The sequence below is a fragment of the Durio zibethinus genome, chromosome 20, assembly GCF_047325235.1.
Source record: "Durio zibethinus cultivar Kanyao isolate XHJ-2024 chromosome 20, ASM4732523v1, whole genome shotgun sequence".
Classification (NCBI taxonomy): domain Eukaryota; kingdom Viridiplantae; phylum Streptophyta; class Magnoliopsida; order Malvales; family Malvaceae; genus Durio; species Durio zibethinus.
This window is the reverse complement of record NC_143181.1, coordinates 3,024,945-3,052,144: the sequence shown is the minus strand read 5'-3', so window position 1 is coordinate 3,052,144 and position 27,200 is coordinate 3,024,945. Positions and strand designations below refer to the sequence as shown.

General features: G+C 32.8%; 3 protein-coding genes and 1 long non-coding RNA gene across 4 annotated transcripts; 3 read left to right on the top strand and 1 right to left on the bottom strand.

Moving 5' to 3' along the window:
• Nucleotides 1–684: 684 nt before the first annotated feature.
• On the top strand, nucleotides 685–3,053 carry LOC111314891 (F-box/kelch-repeat protein At5g43190-like). The gene is made up of 2 exons (XM_022916506.2): nucleotides 685–1,062; nucleotides 1,660–3,053. Exons 1-2 carry the CDS (start codon nucleotides 964–966, stop codon nucleotides 2,836–2,838), a joined length of 1,278 nt encoding a protein of 425 aa, XP_022772241.2. The 5' UTR covers nucleotides 685–963; the 3' UTR covers nucleotides 2,839–3,053.
• A 4,161-nt stretch (nucleotides 3,054–7,214) lies between these two features.
• LOC111315463 (uncharacterized) lies at nucleotides 7,215–9,053 on the top strand. The gene is made up of 2 exons (XM_022917182.2): nucleotides 7,215–8,358; nucleotides 8,778–9,053. Exons 1-2 carry the CDS (start codon nucleotides 7,381–7,383, stop codon nucleotides 8,853–8,855), a joined length of 1,056 nt encoding a protein of 351 aa, XP_022772917.2. The 5' UTR covers nucleotides 7,215–7,380; the 3' UTR covers nucleotides 8,856–9,053.
• An 11,478-nt stretch (nucleotides 9,054–20,531) lies between these two features.
• On the bottom strand, nucleotides 20,532–21,884 carry LOC111314890 (putative strigolactone esterase DAD2). Its single transcript, XM_022916505.2, has 2 exons — nucleotides 21,324–21,884; nucleotides 20,532–21,215 (listed from the first exon to the last, which is right to left on the bottom strand). The coding sequence occupies exons 1-2, from the start codon at nucleotides 21,692–21,694 to the stop codon at nucleotides 20,786–20,788; spliced, it is 801 nt and encodes a 266-aa protein (XP_022772240.1). The 5' UTR covers nucleotides 21,695–21,884; the 3' UTR covers nucleotides 20,532–20,785.
• On the top strand, nucleotides 21,636–22,262 carry LOC149513046 (uncharacterized). Its single transcript, XR_016330845.1, has 2 exons — nucleotides 21,636–21,774; nucleotides 21,883–22,262. It is a non-coding gene; the product is annotated as an uncharacterized LOC149513046 (long non-coding RNA).
• The last annotated feature ends 4,938 nt before the right edge of the window (nucleotides 22,263–27,200 follow it).

The following is a 27,200-nucleotide window of genomic DNA, read 5'->3' as shown; positions in this document are numbered from 1 at the left end:
TGAAACTTTAATTCTATCACTGCATTTTTAATTTTGATAATTTTTTGGTCAAAATTAATGAGAATAAAATATTTTAGTAATATATTTTAAATAAGTTTCAAAGAAGTTATTATTTATTTTTTATGAAATTTTATATTAAAATAAAAACTTTCAGAATATAAAATTTAATTTTTTTTTAAAATTATAATTTATCAAAGAAATTATATTGATTTGATTCACTTTTATTTTCTTTCAATAAGACATTTTTTTAGATAAAAACTCTTTTTTCGCCTTAAAAAACAAATTATGTTGCCATATGTATTTTGATATTTTAAATTACGTTGTAATATAATAGGAAGGAACTTGTGATTGATGTGATTGTGATTGTGCACTTAAATGAAAAGCTCCAACCAGAGAAATTAGATAATTCTTTGCAGCTTACCAAAATATGTTTTTTTTTTTTTTTTAATTTTTGCCACATACCAAAATATTGTAAATAATATTTTCTTTTTAACTTTACATAAATTTTTTATTAATCGCTAATAATTCTAATTATATCATCGTCTATCATCTCATGTATAAATAAAATAAAATAAACCCTAAGCCTTTTAGGCTCTGTTACTTTCTTTTTTCCAAAAAAAACTTTAAACATTTAATTAATTTGATTAATTTGAGTGTTAAAGTGCGTTTGAAAAACCAATTCCAATACCTCTAGCCGTACTTTTTGCCGCAAATCCAAACCTTCTCTCAGCCACCTGCCATGTCATCGTTAAAACTCTCTTTAACTCACCTCCTCCCAAAACCTTATTAACGGAGGGGTTTGTCTGAAGCCGTTTTTGTTTTTTAAACGATCCTTCTAGGAAGAAGAAACAGAAGCCCATCTCTAGTTTTGATGAACTGATTACACCCTCCGACAATGGAAGGGAGAAGTGAAAGAGAGAAACGAGAATCCTCTTGCCTTCTTTACAAATTGTATAATATCTTATGAGTGCAATCAAATTGGCAGCAAACAATTTCAAAACTTGCAAAAGATTTGCTACCCTGGGAAGGGTTTTGGTCAAGAGATTGAAGTCAGTCCTGCAGGTAAAGTTATCTGCAGATTTCGTGTACCTTTTTGTTCATTATTAAACGACCTTATTGGTATCACAACCTCTTTTTTTATTTTCCCATGTTCTTGCTAGATCCTTTCTGTTTTCTCGTTAAGATATAATCTTAGTGGTAGCAGTGTTAATCATGCTCACATCAATGAAAACATTGAAAAGTTCTTCAGATCATTTTTTTTTTCATTTTTTTGGTCTGATTAGATCTTGAACAGCAAAGAGCTGAATAAAACAAAAGCTGAGCAGGCCTAAACCCAGCCCCCCGATCCCCACCACTTGCTTAAATAGCAATGATTACACACTAAAACCCAAACCCAACCTAGTAATATCATTAGTCAATTCTTTTAAACATTTCTTTTTGGATTCCTGCGTGTTAACACGGCAATCTACAAGTCAATGGAGGCTCAATGCTGTTGCTGCTTATAAATTCCAGTCTCTTACTTTCTCCCTTAACCTCCTTTCTTTTTTTCTCTTAAGATTGGTTTGAAATTTGAATACTTGACGCAGCAAACGAGGACTTTTTAATTCAAAACACGTTTTTTTGAGTTTCTTTTTAATCTTAAAGTAACCCATGTTTCAGCTTAAAGGCCAGAAGACAACTTCAAGCCGCTTAAAGCCTCCTCTTAAGATCAAATTAGGACAACCCATGATTGCAAAAAGCTTGAAATCCCTGACAGGCTCAACAGACATGGATCCTGGAATCTGGAGCAAGCTTCCTCCGGAACTTCTCGAGAACATACTCTCGTTTTTGCCTCTTAAAACGTTCTTGAATTTGAGGTCAACTTGTAAGCATTTCAATTCTCTTGTATTCTCTCCTTCTTTTATTTCCAAACACTCCTCTGATTCTCCTTTCTCTTTCTTTTTGTTGCTTTCTCATCCCCAGTGCTATGGTCATTTTCCTCTCTATGACACTATCATTGGGGCTTGGCGCAACTTAGCTCTTCCCTTCTCTTTCTTGCCGCCTTGTGCTTCTCAGTTTAATCTTCTTTCATCATCTAATGGGCTTTTCTTACTCTCCCTCCCAAATTCATGTTCTTTCCTTGTATGCAATCTGTTGGGAAAATCTTCCAGGGTTATTCAATTCCCTTTCTTCCCTTATGCTTTTGAGCTGCTCACTTTGGTTTCTAGGCCAGATGGATATAAAATCTTCATGCTTTGCTCGAAATTCTCTTCCAGTTATGCTTTTGTATATGACTCAAAGGTTCATTCTTGGAGAAGATATGATGGTTTTCAACCGCTCCTCATTGACAATTTCCATCAGGAAGGCGCATCCTTCGATGGGTCTTTGCATTTTGCTACCCCAGAACCGTTTTCTGTAGTGTGCTTTGATTTGGAAAATGGAAAATGGGAGAGACTCAACACTGAAATGCCAGGGGAGCTTACATTCGTGAGGCTGGTTAGCGATATTGGTGAAGGGAAGTTGTATTTGGTTGGAGGAATTGGAAGGAATGGAATTTCAAGGAGCATGAGGTTGTGGGAATTGGGTAACGGAGGGAACTCCTGGGAGGAAATGGAAAGATTGCCAGAATTGATGTGCAGGAAATTTATGTCTGTCTGTTACCACAACTATGAGCATGTTTATTGTTTCTGGCATCAGGGAATGATCTGTGTTTGCTGCCACACATGGCCAGAGATTTTATATTACAAGGTTTCAAGGAGGACTTGGCATTGGATACCCAAGTGTCCTTCACTGCCAGACAAGTGTAGCTGTGGTTTCAGGTGGTTCTCTTTTGTTCCAGGGTTATATGCTTTGGCTTGAGTTACTTGTTATCATGTCTCAGTTACATTTTTTCTTGTTTACATTGGAATCAGAAAGGGAAAAGGGTGTCTATTTCACCTCTACTTATATCTGTTTGAATTCATCTTTCTCTTGTTCTTATATGTTTGTCAATCCTAGTCAGTGTGATGAATAATGTACAGTTCGTTTAACAATAGATTTGTGTTTGAGGCTTTGAGCTATTAGATTTTAGTTTATTGTATTTTCTGAATTATGACTGGTATTGATGAATTCGGAGAAAACTATGTGATATAATACAAAATCTCGGATCTATTGTCCGGTACCCATTCGAGCACTCATTGCCAACTGGCATGTAGATGCTACTGTTACAAGTTATTTCATTCAGTTCAAACCCTTTGGTTTGTATTTTTTGTTTACTCTTTCCGTTAAGGCAAGTTGAGACGAAGGCCGTTGAGAAGGCAGAGCAGGCGGCTTTGGAACACTGTACTGTGGTGGACAACCGCCGCTGATGAAGTCTTTTCTGTGTTTTTCTTTCCTCTTATCGTTTTAGTATCCAATCAGCAATTGGCAATAGGCAATATGCAATAAACAGCTACCCAAAAGTCAACTTTTAACTATTATTATTTTGTTTTTTTCTTCGTAAGCTGTAAAAAATCCAGTGATTTTTTTTATACAAGTGGGAAAAAGGCGAATCACTTAAATTACCATTAATACGCTGAAATTTATTATGCATGGTCATAGGAATCGACAATGGAAACCCGAATTCTGATTCAAAAGTAGATTCTTCGAATGAAAAGGGCAACTGTCAATTAGACAAAAAAAGGAAAAAGAACCATGTTCTCCCCCCTTGCTTTGTGTATTAGGTGCTGGATTTTTCTATCTGTAATTCCTGGTAAAGCCTACCAGTTTGATTGAATGGAAACTACTGCTTTGAATTACTCAAACGTAAAGCTCTTCCAAAGTACTAAACTTCAAAGTTGAATCATTTAGTCTAAAAGACATTCGAACGTGGCTATCAACAATGTAATAACATACATTTCTAATAGCAGCACCATTCGACCTGAATTTTAGGCAGCAATCCAAAGATTTCAGACCACGTTGCATGGGATAAAAAAGGAAGAAAATGAGTTGGGTAAGACCAAAATAGGGGTGAGCACATTAAAAAAGGTAGTGTCATTTTCCATGCTAGTATAACAAACTCGAGACTTGAGTTAGCCACTCCAGTGCATGAAACATTAAATAAATCTAGTATCCGCCATTTACTGAACGATGAAGATATCCATCTTTAGGGATGGGAATTCAACCCGACCCCGACGGGTTCCGACTCCAACGGGTTCCGACCCGACCTTATGAGGTCGGATTTTTTTTTTTTAATTTCGGGTTTCGGGTCGGATCGGGTAATGTTAAGAAATAATCGGTGTCGAGTTTTAAGCATACCCGACCCTACCCGACCCGATATTATTTAAAAAATTATTTTTTAATTATTTATATATATATATATTTATATAATAATATTTTTAAATATTTATATTTAAAAAATAATATTTTATTAATTTCGGGTCGGATCGGATACAGATTATAAAATATCGGATTCGGGTCGGGGTCGGGTATGAAAAAATAAAAAAAATTCAAGTCGGATCGGGATCGAATTTATTGATGATAAAGTCGGGTCGGGTTCGGGGCGAGCAAAACCCGCCCCGAACCTGACCCGATGCCAACCCTACCATCTTACACGTTTCAAGTTGGTGATTAGCTTACCAAATAACAGAAGAAAACTACTAGAGCAAATATTGGATGGACCAAAATATCCAATCAACTAATGTACATAAATATATTAATAAATTTGATCCGACTTACCCGATTTTCTGCATTCAAAGCAATAGAATACATTATTTCAGATTCATGACCAACTAGGTTTCAAATATTACAGGCCCTATACAAATTTTGCAAGGCTTGAGCTGTTTTGGCTGCACCGAACCGTATGCCACTTTAAAGAAATTCATCACAAGAGGCGTAATCACTTAAAATGAGTAATAATTCGTTAAAGAAAAAGGAAGAGTAATAAAAAATTTTGGACAATCCAAAAAAGTACACACTTTCTGAAAGGCACTAAATTCCATTTTAAATCACTATCACGATGCCTATATAAAAATGTCAAGGAAGAAAATCAAGAGATTTTTCAATCCCATTGGCCACATTATTTTGTTCCTATCATCAAGTCAATGTACTTGTTCAAGGCTTTATAGAGAGAGCCAAACCAAAACTTTGGAGTCTTCTCCAAAGCCTTTGTGTCAAAGGAAGGACTTGGGTCTGAGCTCATGCTGTACAAAGGTACCAAGATTGCCTTGATTGTTGAGCTTTGCATTCACCAGTGTGTGTGTGAATCAACAAGATCAGAGCATCCCACTGTTAATGCGTTTTCATTTGTGAAGATTCTCGCAATCTCACCCACCACAGCTGGCTCCACCATTCAACTGACATGGATGGTGCAAATATGACACCTTAAGAGTCACCCTTAGGGGAAGGACAAACCCTGATTACGGCTTTGATTGTGGCCATCAAACTATAATGCCTTGTGGGAATAACAGGAAAGACAATTTCCATTATTTGGTTGTATTTTCATGTTTTGCTTGAATGAAACATCATATCTTTAATTTTTTGTATTTTATAAAACAAAGATTTTCATACAGCATCATACCTTTGAGGATTGGGCTATCAGCCCATACAAATTGTCCATAAGAAATGAGAGTCAGTATCAGTATTGGGCTCTTAACCCTATTAGGCTATAAAAATATCTTTTATCTCACCCAGAAATATATTATGTGTGGTCCAATAGATTTTTATGTTGAAAATTTCCCATGATTATGTGTTAACGTCAAAAATTTATTCCCACCAATGCCTCCACAAACCAAATAGAACAATCAGGCTCCAACTGAGGACGGAGAAAAGCTACCTTCCATGTATAAAATTCACAAATAACTTTGAAATTATGTTAAGGTTTCGTTTGGATAAATAATGAAATTAATTACGATGATATTAAAAATAAAAATAAAAATTATTGTTATTATAATTATAGTTAAAAAAATTTATATTAATTTAACTTTATTAAAATTAATGTTTAAATTCAATTAAACATGTAATGAGATCGAAACGGCTACTAAATTTCTAAAACCATCTAGACAATGCATTTCAGAGTTTCTAGTGTCCATTACAAATTCTATAGTACGTTGCCTCCTAAAACAAAATTTTTCAATTTGAAATTTAAAAAACATAAGCTGAGGCTTGTTTTCTTTTTATTATTTATTTTACTTGGTCGGATTGCAGCCCCACATGACTATTGGAATTCCAAGTCAATAACGGAACGTGGTTGGCGTAGTATAATTTCAATCATATTGTCACATCCACATTTTTTCCCAGTTTTGAAATTGTAAAACAGAGCATAATAGTCGTGAATCATGATGTCATATTTTTAATATATGATGATGAAAAAGAAAAAAAAAATCGATCCCAACCTCGTTTGGCCAAAAATTTAAAACCACCGAATCAAATTCTATGCAATTTGATTGATGAGAGCGGCATTGGGCGAGTGGCCAAAAGAATTCAAAAAATAAAAAAGAAAACAGGGAATTAGGATCGGGTGTAATTAAGAGTGTAAATGATATATTAATACTCATAAATTATTCAGATTCAATTTAAAAAAAATTTAAATTCGATTTGATTATTATCGAGTCGAGTTCAAGCTTGAGTAATTCGATTTATCGATCGAATCGAATTAGAATATTTTTATATCTGACTCGAGTAACTTACGAATCTAATCGAATTTTTATACTTAAATATATTTTTATTATTTTAATTAATAAAATATTTTGAGTTCGAGTCTGAGTTCAAACATGAATAATTAAACTCTTATCGAGTATACGAATCGAGCTTATTTTTATATATTAATCAAATTTAATCGAATAAGCTCGAATAACTCAAATTCGATCACAAATTAAGTTTAAACTTGAAAAATAAAATTCGATCGAACTCGAATTAAATATCAAATCTTTAATTGTGAGTTAAGTTTGAGCTCGAACTTCTCACTCGATTCGATTATAACTTAAGTGAGGTGCGTGGTGTTACGTGTCAGTTTTGAAGAGAGAGTACTGAAACGTAGCTTTATCACAGTGCTGAGTATCTTGCTCAAGATTATCTCTATCAGTTGAACTTTCAAAATCGCACGGAGTTTAATCGATGAGAGAGAAAAGGACTTCGTCTTCCATTAAAACCCTTTCTATGCACGCGCTTAAAGAGGGAAACTTTCGCACGTTCTTAGCCCGGACTTTGTACGGTTAAAACCCAGCACCTTTCGCCCCAATACCCACTGCAAGAGTCCAGGTGTAGCTGCCTGTTGCTCTAACCCCCTTATATTCTCCCCTATCCCTCCTCCTTTTTCAACTAACCCGAATGGGCTCACTTTCCGATCCGGTTAGCCCGATTCCAAAACCCTTTATGAATCGGGGTCTTTGATTATTCACCGGAGAGATTTTAATGCAGTGATTGCTTGGTGCTTTGGCTACGGAGATGGATAATGCAGTGAATTACACGTATAAGGGGAAGAGCTTTAATGATTTGAGTATCAACGATAATTCTTCACCTTTCAGTGATTGTAACAGCGATAGATCCGGGGAGTTCCCATCGACATCGTCTCAGAGTCGGCCGTTATTACTCGCCTGTGCTAATTCTGAGAATTCCGATGAATTGATACAGCAACTCGTATCGGACCTCGATTCCTGTTCGATTGACGAGCAAAAGCATGCGGCTTTGGAGCTTAGACTATTGGCGAAGAACAAACCGGAGAATCGAATCAAGATCGCTAAAGCCGGCGCGATTAAGCCGTTGATTTCATTAATCTCATCCTCTGATCCTGATCTTCAAGAAAACGGCGTGACGGCGATTTTGAATCTCTCTTTATGCGATGAGAACAAAGAACTTATAGCGTCATCGGGAGCGATTAAGCCACTGGTTAGAACTTTGAGAACGGGAACTTCAACGGCTAAAGAAAACGCGGCTTGTGCTTTGCTTCGGCTTTCTCAGATAGAAGAAAACAAGGTGGCGATCGGACGGTCAGGAGCGATTCCACTTTTAGTTAAACTTCTCGAGAAGGGAGGATTTCGCGGGAAAAAGGACTCATCAACGGCTCTGTATTCTTTATGTACGGTTAGAGAGAACAAGATCAAGGCCGTTGAAGCGGGGATCATGAAACCACTAGTGGAATTAATGGCCGACTTCGGGTCAAACATGGTTGATAAGTCAGCTTTCGTTTTGAGCGTGTTGGTATCATTACCGCAAGCCAAAACGGCATTAGTTGAAGAAGGAGGGATTCCCGTTTTGGTGGAAATCGTTGAAGTTGGATCACAAAGGCAAAAGGAAATCGCCATAGCGATCTTGTTACAGATTTGCGAAGATAATCTGGCGTACCGTACTATGGTGACTCGGGAAGGAGTGATTCCTCCCCTAGAGGCTCTGTCTCAGTCAGGCACTAATCGCGCCAAGCTAAAGGTAAATTGCTAGTAACAGTATTAAGTTTAGCTGAGAAAGAGAAACTTCCGGCCGGGAGTCATCGTTGAATGACGTGGCATGGCTATTTTGAAAAATGTAGCCAGTTTTATGGCTGTTTTTTACGACAAGAACAGAAGCAGTGCACAATGTTTTTGCTTCGTCAGTCAAAGTTTTATCCCTTCCATTTTGGTTAATGAAAGAAAACGCACTAGTCGCAACGGCGCAACGCCCTGTTTTTTACGATAAAAATGTCCTTTCAAAATATTTATTTTTCTTCCAGTCAGTTCAACTTCACTCGGTTGATTGCTACGATTGAAATTTCTTTTATTTTTTTCTTTTTTTTAGTTAATGTTTTGTATCTATTGGGTCTAATGGATGGAGTGATTTCTTTGTCGTTTTGTTTGTCATTATTTGGACAGGCAGAGACACTGTTAGAGCTTCTGCGGCAACCAAGATTCGGCGATGCCGCTGCCAGGCCCTCAGATGTGTCAGCATAGAACTGTCCCTCCCCCATCGCGATTGTATAAGAAATAGATTTACAAAAAAAAAAAAAATGTAAATATCTTATGTAAAATCGATCTTGTGACAGAGTGATGTCAGCCTTGAGTTGCTTGATTTTCGGTTTTGGTTTGCCCTTTTGACGTTTTTATAAAGAATATATATATAAATGCATACTTTGTCTTTGTTCTTTTATATTTTCATAATTACGGGTTTAGGAATGATTAAAGTGGAATAAACAAATGTAATGAATGCTTTAATTATATTTGAAGAAATTCCACGGAGAACTCGTGCTTCAGGAAGAAACAAAAAGGTACCCCCTTTCATCACTGCCGTTTATTTTTTACGAGTTAAACAATCCAACAATCTTATCATCTGCCACCTGTCAGAATTTCGCTACCACCATAGGTTCCTTACTTTTGCGTACTGTTCCAATGGTTCTATGTTGAGCAGCTAATTGAAAAGAGAATACGATGATTTATAAGACCAGACCTACTGGGTACTCCTTCGTTCACTTCCCCTTTAGAATTTTTGGGAATGGAGTGTTGGTTTCTTTTTCTCTCATTTTTTTTTTTCATATGATTTTATTTGACGCTAAGTTAGTTTTCATACTAAATATTTACAAAATACAGACACTTTTGAATCTCTTGCATATATATATATATATATATATATATATATTATTCCTGTTCAATATTTTAACATTTGTAATATATTAAAATACTTGTTAAATTTAAAATAATTCTTGTGTGAATAATGATATTATATATTTTTATTATTGTATCTATTATTCATTTTTCTTTATAAGAGCAAATATCTTTTAAAAATTAGTTTAATTTTTATTTTATATTTTTAATTGACGATTATAATATATAAAATTATTTTTTATTATTATCTTCTATTATATCATGTTCTTATTTTTTAAAAATTATCATATTATTGTATCTATATTATATCATATCTATATTATATATATCGTATTTATGTTTTATAATTATTTATTTGAGCTCGAAGAATGTAAAATGAAAGGAACCCACTTATTAATTTTTCAAGTCCATTGGTAATCTTCGTTTTTCCACGAAAGACTCGAATTTTCTTTTCTATTGATGTTTACGTCATAACGGTTGTGGACAGAAAAGGATGGAGGAAGTTGGAGAAGAATAAGTTTAATTAGATATAATCATCTCTCTTAAGAAATCCAATTGCTGCTTTGAATATTAGTAGAAGGGATTTATACTTCATAGTAATTTTCTCTTCCCCAATAATATTACAGAAGGCTACAAAATATTATGCCCAAAATAGCCTAGACTCGTTTGTAGTAGTGGATGGATGTTACGTTGAATCAAATAATTGGAAGAAGAATATACCAGGTAAGGGTGTGACGCACGGCCCGTAATTAATCCCTAGAGGCGAAGCCAAGTCAAAAGCCTCCTCGAAAGTGCGCAACAAACCAAGCTTTGCTTCATGCAAAATGTTCAATCCTTGCATGTAGCTACGCTTTTGCACGCTATCTTGGTTTCAAGGCAAAATCATTAGCAACCGAACAAAAAGCCTTCCCAGTACTTTGACCAACCCACTCATAAAATTTTTTGTCATTAGAACCGAAGCCAAAGAGGCTTCTTTCTGACTATTCTACGTTCTAGCTAATAGTTTGTAAAGATGGTAATGGTTAGATTAGATCGATTTTGGTTTAATTTCTTTTATATATTATATGTAAACACCATTTTTTTTATTATCATTATTATCTTTTTTTTTTTCATTTTTTTATTTTTTTTCTTGCTTTTTTTCTTTTTCCTTTTTCTTCTTTCCTTATTCGGTTCAAATTTAATACATTAAATGCATCATCACCAAAGTTTAAAATGCCAGCCGTCACAACCACTGATAGCTGCCTAACACATTGCCTAACTTGACAGTGTGAATTTTTGGTTAAAAATATGAGATTTGAATCTCAAAAAATCTGGGATTCGAATCCCAGAAAGCTCCATAAATAGAGCTTGTTACATGTAAAATAGAAGGAGGATCGATTAAAAAAAAAGAGAAAAGGATAGAAAAAAATTGCCAAAAAAATTTTATAAAAAAAAAAAGGCTTTCTGTCAAAAACAAGAAGAGGAAACTTGCAAAATAAAAATAACCATTCTGAAAAAACAAAAAAATAAAAAACAATCCCTTGGAACGAAAAATCCAGCACAAAAAAAAACCCTGCAAAAAAGAATAAAATCAGGTCAGAATACAAAAAAAAAGAGCGAGAAAAGGGTTTTGGCCAAAATTTAGAAGGTAGATTTAGGGAATTGGGAACTCTTTTTGCTAAAAAGAAGGTCAGATCTGTGTTCATGGGGTCGAGAGGAGTTTGTGAGTATTTTTTAGAATTTTTTGACATCGACGACGGTGGTCGAAGCTCGTAGCCTGCAAGGACCACGACGACAGTCAAGGGGGATGGCCACCATCCCTAATCGGCCTGAAAAAGAAAAAAAAAAAAGGGGGAGAAAGGTGATTTTTTTCTGAGAGAAAGAGAAATGACAAAAAAAAAATTTTATAACCTTTTATATAAACTGTGAAAATCAAAACGACGTTGTTTCAATAAATGCCCAAAACAACGTCGTTTTAAGCACCCAGGATTCGCGCGTCAACCAGCTGACCCGACTCGGGATCCGCACAATCGACACGGTGACCCACGCCTCCTTCAACCTTTGACTGGTCTAGCCGAACTGCCAAACTGAACCAGATCGGATCGAGCCGTCGATCCAACCAGACCTGCATTGATCAGACCGTTGATTAGTCTGGTTCAGGTAAAAAAATTTTTTTTTAATTTTTTATATATTATTTTATTAATATTTATGCATATTAAAATATTTATATTTGTTAGATTAAATGATGAAATATGTAGTTAAATTTTTTTTTATTTGTTCATTTTTAAAATAAACTTTAAAAATAAAAAAATAAACTTAATATCACACAAAAATAATAAAAATGTAAGAAAATAAAATTTTTTATCCGACGATGAAATTTAAAGGTAGTCTGAGTAGTGATACCTATGAAATCTCTAGGTGAAAAGATTTTTTTAAAATACTACCAGTGTATTTGAGTATTTATAAAAAGTTTTTAATACAATAAAATTTATCTTTTTGTTAATAAAAAAATAAATATTAATTTATAAAAAAGTAATAAAGTGATCATATAAATAAAAAAAATAAAATTTTATCCAATGATGAGATTCTAAAAGTATTACGAGTAGTGATGCTTTACGAAATTCTTAGGTGAAAAGATTTTTTTTAGAAAATACTACTAGTTTATTAGAATATTTATATAAAAACTTCAATATAACAAAAATTTCTTTTTTCTTCAAAAAATTAAATAAAATAATTAATAAAATTTCTAAAAAAGAGAATAAAATGTGTGCATTAACATGATAACACTCTGCATTGCATGCACGACATAATTTTTTATGAAAAGTAAATTTGAGCCTCCAATGATGGGATTGTAAAGTATTCCGAGAAACGATGCCTAAGAAATCTCTAGGTGAGAAAAAGTTCTTCTAATATTATCAACGTACTAGAACATTTTAAGAATTATTTCAATAAAAAGGTTCTAATTTATTTTTCTCGAATAAAAATGAAACAATAAAAAATAAATAAAAAAATAATTTTTAATAAATAAAAAATTTAAGAAAATTATTTTTCAAACACCAAAAATAAGATTATTTTTATTGAAATCAATGGATAACACATAGTTAAGTGGTACCGTTTTTAAACGGGCACTGTGGGGGTGCTAATCCTTTTCAACGTATAACCGACTCCTAAATCCAGACTATTACGCAGAACTCAAATTATTTTTTTAATAAATTTTAATTAACTTTAAGATTTTATTAAAATGATATGTTTTAATAGGTGACCAATCGCACGTAGCCAAAAAAGATTGGTGGCGACTCTCATTTTTTATTTCATTTTCAAATTAGTTAGGCGAATACAAAACTGTTATGACAGCTTGGAGACTCCATTAGGGATGCCATTTGTTTTCGAGAGTCAGGCTAAAATTAACTATGTGTTATCCTTAAATTTTGATTTAAACATTCTTAATCGGTTTCTTAGATTTTTATTTTTCACTTTCAACAAAAAGGTAAAAAAAAATTGAAAACATTATTTTACTATACCTCTTATGCTTTGTTTTTTTTTTATATATTACTCTTAATAAATTATGATATATTTGCACACATAATAATATAATACATCTTATGCATGAGCTCTATACTCGAGCTTTATCCCTTATAGAAGGAAGTAGAGTACCTATGTCATCGTGAGGTGATAACCTCCGTAATGGCAAGCGAAATACTTTCTCTCAAATTGAACCATTTTCGTTCATAGCCTGTAATGGGTAAGGATCGAGGTGTCTTACTAGTCCAATGTGGACAACAGAGAGAAATAATTTGAGAACCTTTAGATACGTATCAATCCAAACTCAGCATGTAATAAGCCTAGAAAACTAGCCTTAGGTATAGCCTCGTCCACCTCATTGTAAGAAATACCTATGTCTAATACAAAACAAAACAAAACAAAAAATCTCAAAACACAAAAAAATATTTTTTCTCAAACCACATCCTCACACTAACTCAATTTTATTTATTTTTTTTCTTTTTTGCATAATTATATCGTACAGTTCTTCATCAAGATATTTACTCTAGGATAGCTTTCTCCTAAGAAGTCTTCATGGATCTTAAAAGCAGAATGAATTCAAAATCGCTACGAGCAGTTGAACTTCATTAAAGAGAAAAGACTGTCAGCACTTTGTCATAGTCAATTATATCAAAAGAAGATGATGAGAGCACATGATAAAAAAATTCATCCTCATCGCTTTAGAGAATAAGACTTAGTGTTGAAAAGAATCCTTACAAATCAACATGACAATCAAGAAAAATGGACACCAAATTAGAAGGGCCCGTACGTGATGAAAAAAACCTTTTTTGGTGGGACATTGATTTTGGCAGAGATGGATGGAGGTGATTTGTCTACTCTAATAAATTCAGATGCTGTAAAAAAATATTTTACTTAGAAAAAAAAAGAAAAAAATGATGACTTATCTAAGCTCAAAATTTGAAAAGACGGTTTGGATGCGAAAGAGAAGCATAATCAAGAGAAGATCTCGCAATGCAGGGGCAAGTGTGGTTTGACAAACTCTAAAGGATCAAGGAAGTCATTTGATTTAGTTTTAGAAGAAGAATATGGGAATATTTATTCATAATTATCTTATGATCATTATTTAAGCACATTTGTTTAGACTCAAACACTTTACCATGCATTTATTATCAGTTTAATGAGATATATTTTCTTTTCTTTAATAATACCTATCCATTCCTTTATTCACGTTTGATATTTTTGTTTATCGTGCAAATAGAAGAAATGTGTGATTACATTTTGTTTGTCTTGCACTTAAAATGATGAATAAATAAATAAACACGAAAGATCTTAGCATTACTTTTTTAAAAGTTGGCAAAGGTAAATAAAAAAAAAATGAGAAAAGCATGACAAGACATTGATGTTGCAGACTTTTGAATAAGAAAAGTATTGTTAAAAAAGAATACAATGATAAGATGTTAAGAACAGATTAATCATGACAATTGTTGAGAATTTTAATAAAAGAAGCAAAAAATGAGAGATTTTGAGAACATTTTTACTACAATGAATGATTTTAATTGCATTACATGCATTGCATTTAGAGTACTTAATACATGCATCTATGAGCAGTTATAATAAAGACAGAGACTTTTCATTTCCTATTAAAAAAATAAGATTTTGATATTCGGATGAAGATAATAATCAAACAGAAGATTTCAAAAGAGAGAAATTTACTTATTCAAAGATGAGAACTTGATTTCGAGAATAGATGAATTTTAAAGTTGTTGAACCTATGTTAAAATGAGCTTTTTTCAAGATGAATTTTAAAGTTGTTGAGCCTTTATTGAGAGGATTTTTTTTTTAAAATGAAATTTTAAGCATCTACTGAAAGGAGCTTGAAATTTTAAAATTGTTGAGCATCTACTTAGATGAGCTTTTTCAAGATGAGATTTTTAAAGTTGTAGACCTCTGTTAAAGTTGTTGAGTCTTTGCTGAGAGAAGTTTTTTCAAGATGAGATTTTTAAAGTTGTTAGGCCTTTGTTAAAGTTGTTGAACCTTTGCTGAGAGGGGCTTTTTTAAGATTAGATTTTAAAGTTGTTGAGCCTCTATTGAGAAGAGCTTTTTCAAGATGAGATTTTAAAATTGTTAAGTCTATACTGAAAGGAAATTTTTCAAGATGATATTTAAAGTTATTGAGCCTCTACTTAGAGGAGCTTTTTTTAATTTTTAAAAGTCGTTGAACCTCTACTGAAATGAGTTTTTTCAAGATAAGATTTTTAAAGTTGTTAAGCCTCTACTTAGAGGAAGTTTTTTTTTAAATTTTTAAAAATTGTTGAGCCTCTACTTGGATGAACTTTTTTTATTTTTTTCAAAGTTGTTGAGCCTCTGCCCAGAGGAGTCTTTTAAATTTTCAAAAATATTGTTAGACTTCTGGAGCCTTAAAAAAAAAATTTGTGCTCAATGTTTTTTTTTTCAAAACAAAATGGTTGTTTGTTTGTTTTTGTCTTATTCCTAATTATCAAAAATAGGCAAAAAGAGGTAGTTGTAAACATCATTTTTTATTATCATTATTATTTTTATTTATTTATTTATTTATTTCTTTCTTTTTCCTTCTTCTTCTTTCCTTATCCGATTCAAATTTAGTGCATTAAATGCACCATCACTAAAGTCCAAAATGTCAGCCTCTGCCACCACCGACAACCGTTTGACACACTACCTAACTTGGTAGTGTGGATTTTTGATTGAAAATATGATATTCGAATCTTTAAAATTTTGAGATTTGAATCCCAGAAGCTCTATAAATAGAGCTTGTTACCTACAAAACGGAAGGAGGATAAAAAAAAATTACCAAAAAAATTTTATAAAGAAAAAAAAAGCTTTTTGTAAAAAAAAAAAAAGAAGACTTACAAAAAAAAACCATTCTACAAAAATAAAAAAATAAAAAATAGTCCCCTGAAATGGGGAACCCAGCGCAAAAAAAAAAAAACCTACAAAAAAAAAGGTTAGAATATAAAAAAAAAAAAAGAGAGAAAATTATTTTGGCTAAAATTTAGAAGGCAGATTTAAGGAATTGAGGACTTTTTTTTGCTAAAAAAAGGTCAGATTTATGTTTAAGGGGTCGAGAGAAATTTGTTGGTGTTTTTTAGAATTTTTTGACACGACGATAGTGATCAGAGCTCGCCTTCGACAAGGACCACAGTGGCCGTCAAGGTGGACGGCCACTGGTCCTAATTGGCATGAAAAAGAAAAAAAAAGAAGAAAGGAGATTTTTTTCTAAGAGAAAGAGAAATGACTAAAAAATTTTTTTTAGGACTTTTTATATAAACTGTCAAAATCAAAATGACGTCATTTTAATCACCTAGGATTCGTGCGTCAACTCATCGACCTAATCCAAGGTTCGCGTAACCGACCCGGTGACCCACGTCTCCTTCAACCTTTGACTAGTCCAGCTGAACCTCCAGATCGAACCAGACCGGACCGAACCATCTATCCAACCAAACTTGCATTGATCGAACCGTTGACCGGTCTAGTTCAAATAAAAAAAAAATTTTTTTAAATTTTTTTTATATATTATTTTACTAATATTTATGCATATTAAAATATTTATATTTGTTAAATTAAATGATGAAATATGTAGTAAAATTTTTTTAAAATTTTATTAATTTTTAAAATAAACTTAATAATAACACAAAAATAATAAAAATGTAAGAAAAAAATTTTATCCGATGATGAGATTCAAAGGTATTCCGAGTAGTGATACCTACGAAATCTCAATGTGAGAAGATTTTTTTTAAATACTACTAATGTATTGGAGTATTTATAAAAAATTTTCAATACAATAAAATTTATCTTTTGTTAATAAAAAAATAAAGATTAATTTATAAAAAAGTAATAAAGTGATAATATCAATAAAGAAAAAGTAAATTTTATCCAATGATGAGATTATAAAAATATTCTTAGTGATGTTTTACGAAATTCCTAGATGAGAAGATTTTTTTTAAAAAATACTACCGTTGTATTGAAATATTTAAATAAAAACTTCAATATAATAAAAATTCTTTTTTCCTTCAAAAATTTAAATTAAAAAAATTAAAAAAAATAATTAATAAAATTTCTAAAAAAGATAATAAAATGTGTGCATCAACATGGTAACATTCTGCATTGTATACACAACATCATTTTTTTATGAAAAGTAAATTTGAGCTTCCAATGATGAGATTCTAAAGTATTCTGAGAAACGATACTTAAGAAATCTCTAGGTGAGAAAAAGTTCTAATATTACCAACGTACTGAAACATTTTAAGAATTATTTAAATAAAAAGGTTCTAATTTATTTTTCTAGAATAAAAATGAAATAATAAATAATAAATAAAAAATTTAAGAAAATTATTTTTCAAACACAAAAAATAAAGACTATTTTTATTGAAATCAATAGATAACACATAGTTAAGTGATACCATTTTTAAACGGACGCTGTGAGGGTGCTAATCCTTCCCTACGTATAACCGACTCCCGAACTTAGATTTTTACGCAGACCCTAAAATTATTCTTTTAATAAATTTTAATTAATTTTAAAATTTAATTAAAATGATATGTTTTAATAAGTGACCAATCGCATCTAACTAAAAAATATTGATGGTGACTCTCATTTTTTATTTCGTTTTCAAATTAGTCAAGTGGACACAAAACAATTATGACATTATATAATATTATAAAATTTTAAATTTGATTTGAATTCAAATTAATTCTTCATTCAATTCGAACAGGATCAAATCAAATTTTATTAGTTCAATTTAATTCAGTTTATCGATTTTTAATTTTTATATATTATTTTAATATAAAATTTTAATTTATTTAAATAGATTTTGATATAAAGTTATTATTTTTATTTTATAAAAATTTAAAATATATATAAAAATTAAAAAATATGTATAATTCGATTTGATTTTTTTTATTTTTTATTTTTTAATCCAATATTATATCTTAATCTAATATATATATATTTAATATCCAAATTAAATAAAAAATCGTCCAAAACCAAATCAAATATTATAATTTTGCATCAATTTTAAAATTCCTCAAAATTTTTTCTCACCATAGTAGTTTAGGTCCAAGAGGCCAGGGCTAACGATCTGACCCTACCCTACCGACCAATTATTAGTTGGGTACGAGAATTTGCACTAGACCTTTCTAATCTGATGAAATAAGCACACCTGGTTATGGAGGCCACTTCCCATCACTATAATCCTTATATATTACTTTAGAAGGTTTTTTAATCACTAATTCTTTAATAAAATAATCAAAGGATTATGCGTGTTAGTTGAAAATCGTGATTAGAAAAAAATATGTTCTTCAAGATCAACAACCTTTTTATTTCCTTGACCACAATATACTCCACTTTGGCACAACATGAAATAATAAAATGACGGTTTTTTAGGGTCAATGAGTTGAAAGTCTTGGTAGCATTTATATATGCTTTGCTTTGGAATTTGCATCTGATTTTTTAATTTCCATTTTATAATCAAATAATCATCAATCAACCGACCATCAGACTGTAGGATATCCCAAACACAAATTCATTAATAACAGTGTTTCATACTTGTTCAAGAATCTCAGGTTCAAATCAGAACTTTTTCTTTCGACTTTCCAAGTATAAAGGGCAAGTTTGATGGCAAATTGGCCACCCCAAAAACAAATCTGATCTCAGACACGGAAATCACAGGACAAATTAATTGTGACAGATGTTTTGCAGTTCTTGGGCTGTGCTGGAATTTTTGGTGCTACCACGGCCCATGAAGTCAGGACATATTTACATTATTTGCACAAAATCCATGATTTTAAATTTCAGGAGCAGGCCCCAGAGCGCCCAAATCTTTTGTGTTTGCATATATGAGGCTGAGATTTCATGACTCCTTTGACACTTTTTCAGTACAAAGTACAAAGCAGAACTGATGTGAAGGCCTGAAGAGCATGTGTTCCCGATTCTCAACCCAACTGCTGGTCAGTTTTTAATTGGAGATCTTAAAGTTTTCGTGGAAATAGTACTAATTTGCCTCTGACCTGCAAAAGACCTGTTGTGTATTACACTTTTTCTAGTTTACTACTTTTGTTTATTTTATCTGGTCCGAGTTCTGACACCTAGCCTGTTTGTTTTGTTCGTGTGCTTTTTACATGTTTGTTATAGATGAATATTTCAACTTGTTTCTTTTCTATTTTTGAACAAGCAATATCCGAAAAGGAAAATAGTGTAGAATGTAGATAGACAGACAGGGACATCGAAGACTCCCATCCATCGGCTGTGAGAAAATCAGGCTTATTAAAACAAGAACCTTTCCGACCAAACTCCAGAGAACCTGGTAAGAAACTTGTTGTATAGGCAAGTTGTGAATGAACTTCATTGAAAACTGTTGTAATAAACTTTGGAGGATGATGTGGTTTTATTCAAGAAAGTAATGGGGTAAATAAGTTTGAAAGGGCCATAGGAATTTGAAGAGTGAAAGAGACACCTTCAAGTTTCAAGCTATAATTTATTATTTGATATAGGTTAATGTTCAACAAATTCGATGTATGCTCAACTCGTTGAAAATGTGAATGAATGACTGGCTTTCTAATGGGATTGCGGTATTTGACAGCATTTGTTGAGCATTGACATTCAGCTCTCAAAGCATGTTTTTTCAACTATTGTTAAATTCACAAATTTACACTACCAAGGAAATTTCAACTATTGAAGCATGAGAAGATAATTGTCATTTTATATTGTCTATGACTCTACCCCCTTGTTTTCTTTTGGTATTTCTTTTTGTTGCAAAGGAGAACTAAACTTAATTAAGATTTAAACTTTGTGGTTTCTTTCTTCTACCATTTCCTTAACATCAAATTCAACTTGCTGCATGAAAAATCAAAATGAAAAATTGAGTATTATGGCACTCGATTTTTTCCTTTATGTGCCTTCCTAGAGTTTTGGGTAACCAAAATCCAAACAGAAAATCCCCAAAGCAAGTGAAAATGGGATGCTGGAAACTGCAAACATGAAAAGGACGGCAATGAAATCGTAAACAAGATTGCCGGGGACACAGAATCTCTGGGCAAGGCCCATCAAATTCATGAGCCATTTAAAGTTTTGGATCCTAGAGGACATTAGTAACCAGACATCAACCAAACCAAAGGCAGTCTCCCCGGTCCACAAGCCGCAAATTTTCTTTTATCAAAATTAATGTTTGAGCGAACAGAGATCAAATTTTATTATATTTATGATTTAATAAACGAATAAAAATTAATATATTGTTGAATTATTAATTGAATTTTTTAGTTAATATTTAATTTAAATATAAATAAAATTTATCATATTAATATTTATTTATTTATTTAATAATTTTGAAATATTTTATTAAATTTAATAAATAAATAAAAATTAAATATATTAACGAATTATTTAACTAACGTTTAGTTGTTTATGCCTAAAAGTATAAAAAGAAAAAAAAAATCTTGATGAAATTGGAGTACCGAAAGGTAACGGAACTATAAACGTTTTCATGTCAAGACAAATGAAAATAGAGAGCAAAAGAACTTTAAAAACTACCAAATAGTTAAAAAAAAAATACTAATAAAGTCAAAAGGAAAAACAAGAAAAGAAACAAACAAAAAGAATATACGTCACCACGTGACTATCACGTGGGTGTTCTTATCTCTTTAGAAAAAAAAAGAAATAGATATTATCTTAATTAGTCCAAGGATCGTATGGTTCACAAATTATTGGTCAGGTGTCGGCATCCCCTTCACTTATTACATTTCTTCCTGGACCCACCCCTACCTAAGTCTAAAACTTACCGTGAAAGGGCTCGCCTGAGCACTGGAGCCAGTAACGCTGGTGCGCTCAAATGCGGCAAATGGCCTTCCGTCCTCAAAATCTCGATCGTGGTTCGTCCCCCTAAATGGTTCCTTAAATATTCGGCTACCGAAGCTGGAACCGAGACATCCTTGGCTGTCTGGACTATGCAACAGGGTACTCTGACTAGGCCAAGTATCCCTCTCAGATCACTGTTGAATACGGTCCTGCAAACGAATAATGATATGTCTGGCCTCATGTTGAAAAGGGTTCGGCTGAATTCTCGAACCACTGTCGGCACATCAGCCCCCACAGCTAGTGGGGCGAACCCGTTGACCCAGGCTTCATAATTAGCTTCCATTGCTGAGAAAACCTTCTCAATTTCGCCTTGGTCAAACCCTCCGTGGTAATCTTTGTCATTAAGAAACCTGGAACCCATAAATTTCATTTCCAATTAACATTATTTCAACAGTAAAGCAAACTTATAACAAAAAAATGAAGATCGATCTTCTTCCTTTTCCATTTTTTTTTCTAACCTAGGAGAAGCGCCGATGAGAATGAGTTTGGAGAAGAGTTCAGGGCGGCGAATGGAAGCTAAGATGCCAACCATGGCGGAGAAGGAGTGACCAACGTAAGCGCAACGGTTAACGCCAAGAGCATCAAGAATATTAAGCAAGTCATCAACGTAGGCATCAAGCGTAGTGTATCTTCTAAAATCGAAGTAATCAGGGTTGACACTGCCAGCACAAACGAGGTCGAATAGAATTATACGATAATAAGGTGTGAAAAGTGGGAAAATGCGTTGCCAGGCCGACTGGTCCGTGCCAAACCCATGAGCAAGCACCAGGATTTTTTCGCCGGAGCCAACCACTCGGACGTTCAAAGCTTCTAAAAGGACGTTTCCCATAAGGGTTTGTTTTGGAGAATATTATGAGTATGAGACAAAGAAACTCTCTAAAAGTTATACTAGAAATGTGTTTGGTTGGGGTAGGTTTGTTTTTTCAAGTCTCTGCAGATTTGGAGTGATATTTATATTGGTTTGCAAGAAGGATCTTTCCTTCTTTACTAACTAAAACGGTTCTTCGTTGGTGGCAGGTTAATGACTCTGATGGTGATGGTTTTATCTAAGTGAAATAATTGGGGAATGCAATCTAACGCCAATATTGTGGTGTGCGAAGGAGGTCATAATCAAGACGGGTGAAAAAGGGATGATTTGTTGGGCCGGAAGTTCTCCTGGTCTGTCATTGACGATATGCTATGGATGACTGTTAGACCAGCGGCACTTCTCACTCGCTTCTATCATTTTTTGCTTTTTATTCTTGACTTTGGTGATATTTCTTGTTCTAGGCTAAATGACTAGATACCTAGCCTTGAAAGGAGATTAGAAGACAAAAAGTGCTCCCTTCAATCAAGGGAGTTTCTTTTTTAACTGTTGGTGTGAATCATTTGGGAGAAAAATAGTTGAAATTTGTGAATGATGATGCAAAATGCAACCACCTCAAGTGAAATTAAAGAGTGAATCTGCATTCAAACTTCTCCTTTTAAGATTTATCTAACTGTTGTTGGTTGGTTTCCATATTTACCCGTACTACTCAGACCATTCATTTCATTCTGAACCGGACCAACAAAAAGTTCTTAAGCTTGGGCAGTGGAACGTAGTTTTTGGACCAAATGTAGCAGGACTCTGCCAGAACTTATCGGCACTCAGTTTTGCTGCCCTATTTTCATTCAGCTCCTTTGTGCCATTTCTTTTTTATTTGGTCTACATCCTGATTCCTGTACAACATACTGAGGAGTTAGAGCTTAGCCAAGATTTGTTTTTGCTAGCAACAACGTTCATTTTTCTTTTCCTAAAAAAAAAGGGCCTCTAACGTTATCTCCTTCGTCCCTATGTATTCAACAAAAAAAATCAAGTACTTTTTGGAAGGTTTTTAATATCTAAGCTGTTTTCAGGCCTCCAGAATATAATTGTAGAACTGACAAGCCTGATAGAGATGGTACGTCAAATTCAGTCCCCTATCCCGCTATAGAAGATAAGGAAAAAAGAATCTTTAGATTAATTTGTAGACATGGCGTTATCGCTTTTCAGGGATCTAATATTCCAGAGTCATGAGAAAAATTGGATTTTACCATATTGTCATGTTGATCAATTGGTGGAGAATAAACCCTCACGGTAGGAATGAAGAGTAAATACGACCAATGATAACAATTTCATGAAGGACTGGAATCTGCCTCTCTTCATCTTCTGCACATGGCCAAATGGCAGAGGCAGGAATAATAAAATGGTAGCCCTGACCAAACCAACAATGTTAAGTTTAATTTCAATGGATAGGCTAATGTTTCTCACCATTAATTGATCAGCTATGTTTTGTGATTATGATGGTGCTAGTGGCTGCAATCTATGTTAGAAATAATGACTCAAATCTCATAACAGATTTATTTGAGATTGATTAGATATTGCTTGATAGATAAAAAACTTATAAAAGAAGAATTATGAGAGAAAATGATTCTTAAAATGCAAGTTTGACTTGTAAAAAAAGAATTCTAAGAGAAAATAGATTCTTAATAGATAAGTTTATAAGTTTATAAATAGGTAAAATTACTACAAAGTTAAATATGAGAAAAAGATATAAAGAAATTTTAGGGTTTTATGGGATAAACACACTATAAGACTACTAGAGATTTATGTCTTATAGGTATGTATGTTTATATAATGCATGAGAGTGGATTAAAAAAAATTGAGAGAGTCCATATAAGTATGATGAATGAATACATATGGGTATATATTTGTTTGTGTTGAAAGGATGCACATGAAATGTATTCGTTTGGGTTGAGAATACTTCATAGGACTAGAGGAGATTGAAAATACCTATAGGTATTAGTTATGAGTGTTTGATTTGATTTTATACTTGTTTGTAATTCTCTACAACTAATGGACTTGTTTCTCATTCATGGACATAAGTTGATTTGATCAAATCACGTTAAATTATTATCTCTTATGTGATTGATTGATTATTTGATTTCACTTTCGTTGGCTTGATTGGATTAGGGCTTTTTGCCTAACAACTGGTATCAAAGTTGTGTGATCCCTAACAAGTGGTATCAGAGCTGAAGGTTCAAGACGTGAAAAAAGTTGATGGTTTGAGACATGGAAAGAAGAGGCAAACCCAAAAGAGCTCAATTCAAGAGAGGAGTTCAAGTTCATACTTTGATAGATTGATTTACGTGAAGCATGAACATACAATAAAATATGATTGCGATAATTTCATTGTAGGTGGAGTCAAGTATGTCTAGTATGAAAATAGTTGTTTATTGAATTTTGAGTTAAAGTGAAGATTGTTAGGAATAATGACTCAAATTTCATAACAGATTTATTGGAGATTGTTTAGATATTACTTGATGGATAAAAAAACTTGCAAAAAAAAATTTTAAAAGAAAATAGATTTTTAAAAAATAAGTTTGACTTGTAAAAGAAAAATTTTAAGAGGAAAATAATTTTTAATAGTCAAGTTTGTATGCTTATAAATATATGAAATCTTTACAGGGTTAAGTATGAAAAAAAATATGTAAAAGAATTGTAGAGTTTTATGGAATAGATATCCCATAAAATTACTAGAAATTTGTGTTTTATGGGTATGTAAACTTGTATGGTACATGAGAGTGGATTAGAAAAGATTGAGAGTTTACACATAAGTATGATGAATGGGTACATGTGGTATATGTTTGTTTATATTAAAAGGGTGCACATGAGATGTATTTGTTTGTGTTGAGAATACTCCATAAAACTAAAGAAGATTGAGAGAGTCTATGGGTGTTAGTTATGAGTGTTTGATTTGATTTGATATTTGTTTATAATTTTCTACAACTAATGGATCTTATTTTTCATCCGTAGACATAGGTCAATTGGACTAAACCACGTTAAATTGTTATCTCTTATGTGATTGATTGATTATTTGATTTTACTTTCATTGACTTGATTGGATTAAAATTTTTTGCCAAACAAGTGGTATTAGAACTGTGGAGATCCCTAATAAGTAGTATCAGAGTTGAAGGTTCAAGACGTGAAAAAGCTATTGGTTTAAGCCATGAAAAGAAGAGGCAAGCCCAAAAAAGCTCAGTTCAAGAGAGGAGTTTGAGTTCATGCTTTGATAGATCGATTTACATGAAGCGTAAACACATAATAGAAAAAGATTATAAAACTTCTATTGCAGGTGGAGCCAAGCATATTAGCATAAAGATAGATGTTTGATGAAATTTGAGTTGAGATAGAGATTGCTATGAATAATAACTCAAATCTCATAACAGATTTATTTAGGATTGATTAGTTATTACTTGATAAACAAGAAGACTTGCAGAAGAAGAATTTTAAGAGAAAAAAATTCTTAATAGACAAGTTTGTATGCTTATAAATATGTGAAGTTTCTATAGGGTTAGGTATAAGAAAAAGATATAAGAGAGTTGTAGGATTTTATGGGATAGATACCACATAAGACTACTGAAGATTTACGTCTTATAAGTGTGTATGTTTGTATAAGTCATGGAGTGGATTAGAAGAGACTGAAAAGATCCACATAGGTATGATGAATGGGTACATAGGTATGTGTTTGTTTGTGTTAAAAAGATACACATGGGATGTATTTGTTTGAGTTGAGAATACTTCATAGAATTAGAAGAGATTGAAAAGGTCTATAGGTATTAGTTATAAGTGTTTAATTTGATTTGATATTTGTTTGTAATTCTTCCCATAGATGTAGATTAGTTGGATCGAATCACACTAAATTATTATCTCTTATGTGAATGATTGATTATTTGATTTTGCTTTCATTAACTTGATCGAATTAGAGCTTTTTACCTAATAAGTAGTATCAGAATTATGTAATCCCTATAACATGCAGTTGCATACTGGCGTTATCGGTGAATGATACAAGATGGCAAATGAAGCAGGAGAATTAAGTGTCCTATGTTTCTTTCGCCTTTAATCAAGCTTTGTTTTGTTATTGCTATGAAGCTAATGGCTGCATCCTGAAGTTGCATGATGACGTTATTGATGATGATAACAAATGACAATTGAAGCCACAAGAGAAATTAGACAGCATGCACAACAAGCAAGCAGGGGTTCATGCAAGGGAAAGGAATTTTAGAAACTTAGAATAAAAAAAATTATTCTTACCAGTGATCAGATTGTTTCATGGAAATTGCTGAGATTATGTGGGGTATGAATGTTACACATGGTAAATGAGCCGGACCTTGTGGGGTCACATTGGAATCTGATTCAATGGGGGTAGCCTTCACCTAAAAGATATACTGGATGGTCCATCTTTTTCTCGTTGCCGCATCCAACTTATTGGCCACAGAATTGACTCTGCATCTCTTTAGAAAATTTGCTCCAATTTGACAAAGATAGGCGTTCCCAAGCGTAATAAGAAGCTGCTTTTTCTTCCCTCTTTCCACAAAATCTACTACTTTTCCAAGTTAACTGCAACAGTACCAATCTCAAATAAATTACTAACTTTCATCTTTAATTACAAACCTCTAGCAAATTCCCATATACTTGAGGTCTTCCCCACCGGTGGTGCTTCCATAAAAATGGAAAAAAGGAAAGATCAGGCCATCATTACAAGCACCGAAGCACTCGATTGCTATAGAATATCATCAATATATTTAGCAAGTTTTCCCTCCACTTGGCTCACACAACCATCATATAGATCGATAATTCAATGAACAATTATACATTCCCAAATCTCACTTGTCACACCTTGTTTAGTTTTGATGGCATACTAACTAGTTCGTTATTGTATGGTCTTAAAAACAAGGACCAGAATTTAACACAATTTAATCCAATACAGTGCTGTATTCTTGCCAACTTTTTCTTTTACATGGTTTCTTATGGTTTATGATATGAATGATATAAGCATGCCAATGTAATAGGGTTGTTGATATATACAAATACTTACGACATTTGGATTTGTCCTGAAGCTGAAGATTGTAATTGACAGGACTAAGCATTGCTTTCTTTTCACGTTATCTTTTTTTTTTCTTAGTTTTCCCTTAGTTTGATGGAAATTTAATGACAGAACCTAAGGATTGGGACTATGGAAATGACATCCACGACGAGCAGACAAGTTAAGCATCAAGACAGCGTGAACCCAGCTTTGTTTGTCACCTTAGGCAAGCGAAGCTAAGCTAATAGGCTCATCAAAGAAAATAAAAGGCATGTGAGGACATGAAATTAGAAAGTTTGCAGATAAGTTATGGAGTTTGGGCCCCCTATGCCCGACACTGGCATATTATGGAAAAATGACATTAAGAGAAAGATAGAGAGAGGGAGGATGTGTACGTTATTTGGGCATGGCTTCGTTACTTTGGTACAAAATCTTGTGGAGGCAATGTTTCCTTGGGGTCTTTAAGTGGTT

Excerpts from the sequence above, each read along its gene's own strand:
- LOC111314890 (XM_022916505.2), bottom strand. The coding sequence starts at position 21,694 with ATGGGAAACGTCCTTTTAGAAGCTTTGAACGTCCGAGTGGTTGGCTCC. Across the intron at positions 21,216-21,323 it reads CTCATCGGCGCTTCTCCTAG|GTTTCTTAATGACAAAGATT; the intron begins GTTAGAAAAAAA and ends TATGGGTTCCAG.
- LOC111314891 (XM_022916506.2), top strand. The coding sequence starts at position 964 with ATGAGTGCAATCAAATTGGCAGCAAACAATTTCAAAACTTGCAAAAGA. Across the intron at positions 1,063-1,659 it reads GATTGAAGTCAGTCCTGCAG|CTTAAAGGCCAGAAGACAAC; the intron begins GTAAAGTTATCT and ends CCCATGTTTCAG.
- LOC111315463 (XM_022917182.2), top strand. The coding sequence starts at position 7,381 with ATGGATAATGCAGTGAATTACACGTATAAGGGGAAGAGCTTTAATGAT. Across the intron at positions 8,359-8,777 it reads CTAATCGCGCCAAGCTAAAG|GCAGAGACACTGTTAGAGCT; the intron begins GTAAATTGCTAG and ends TTATTTGGACAG.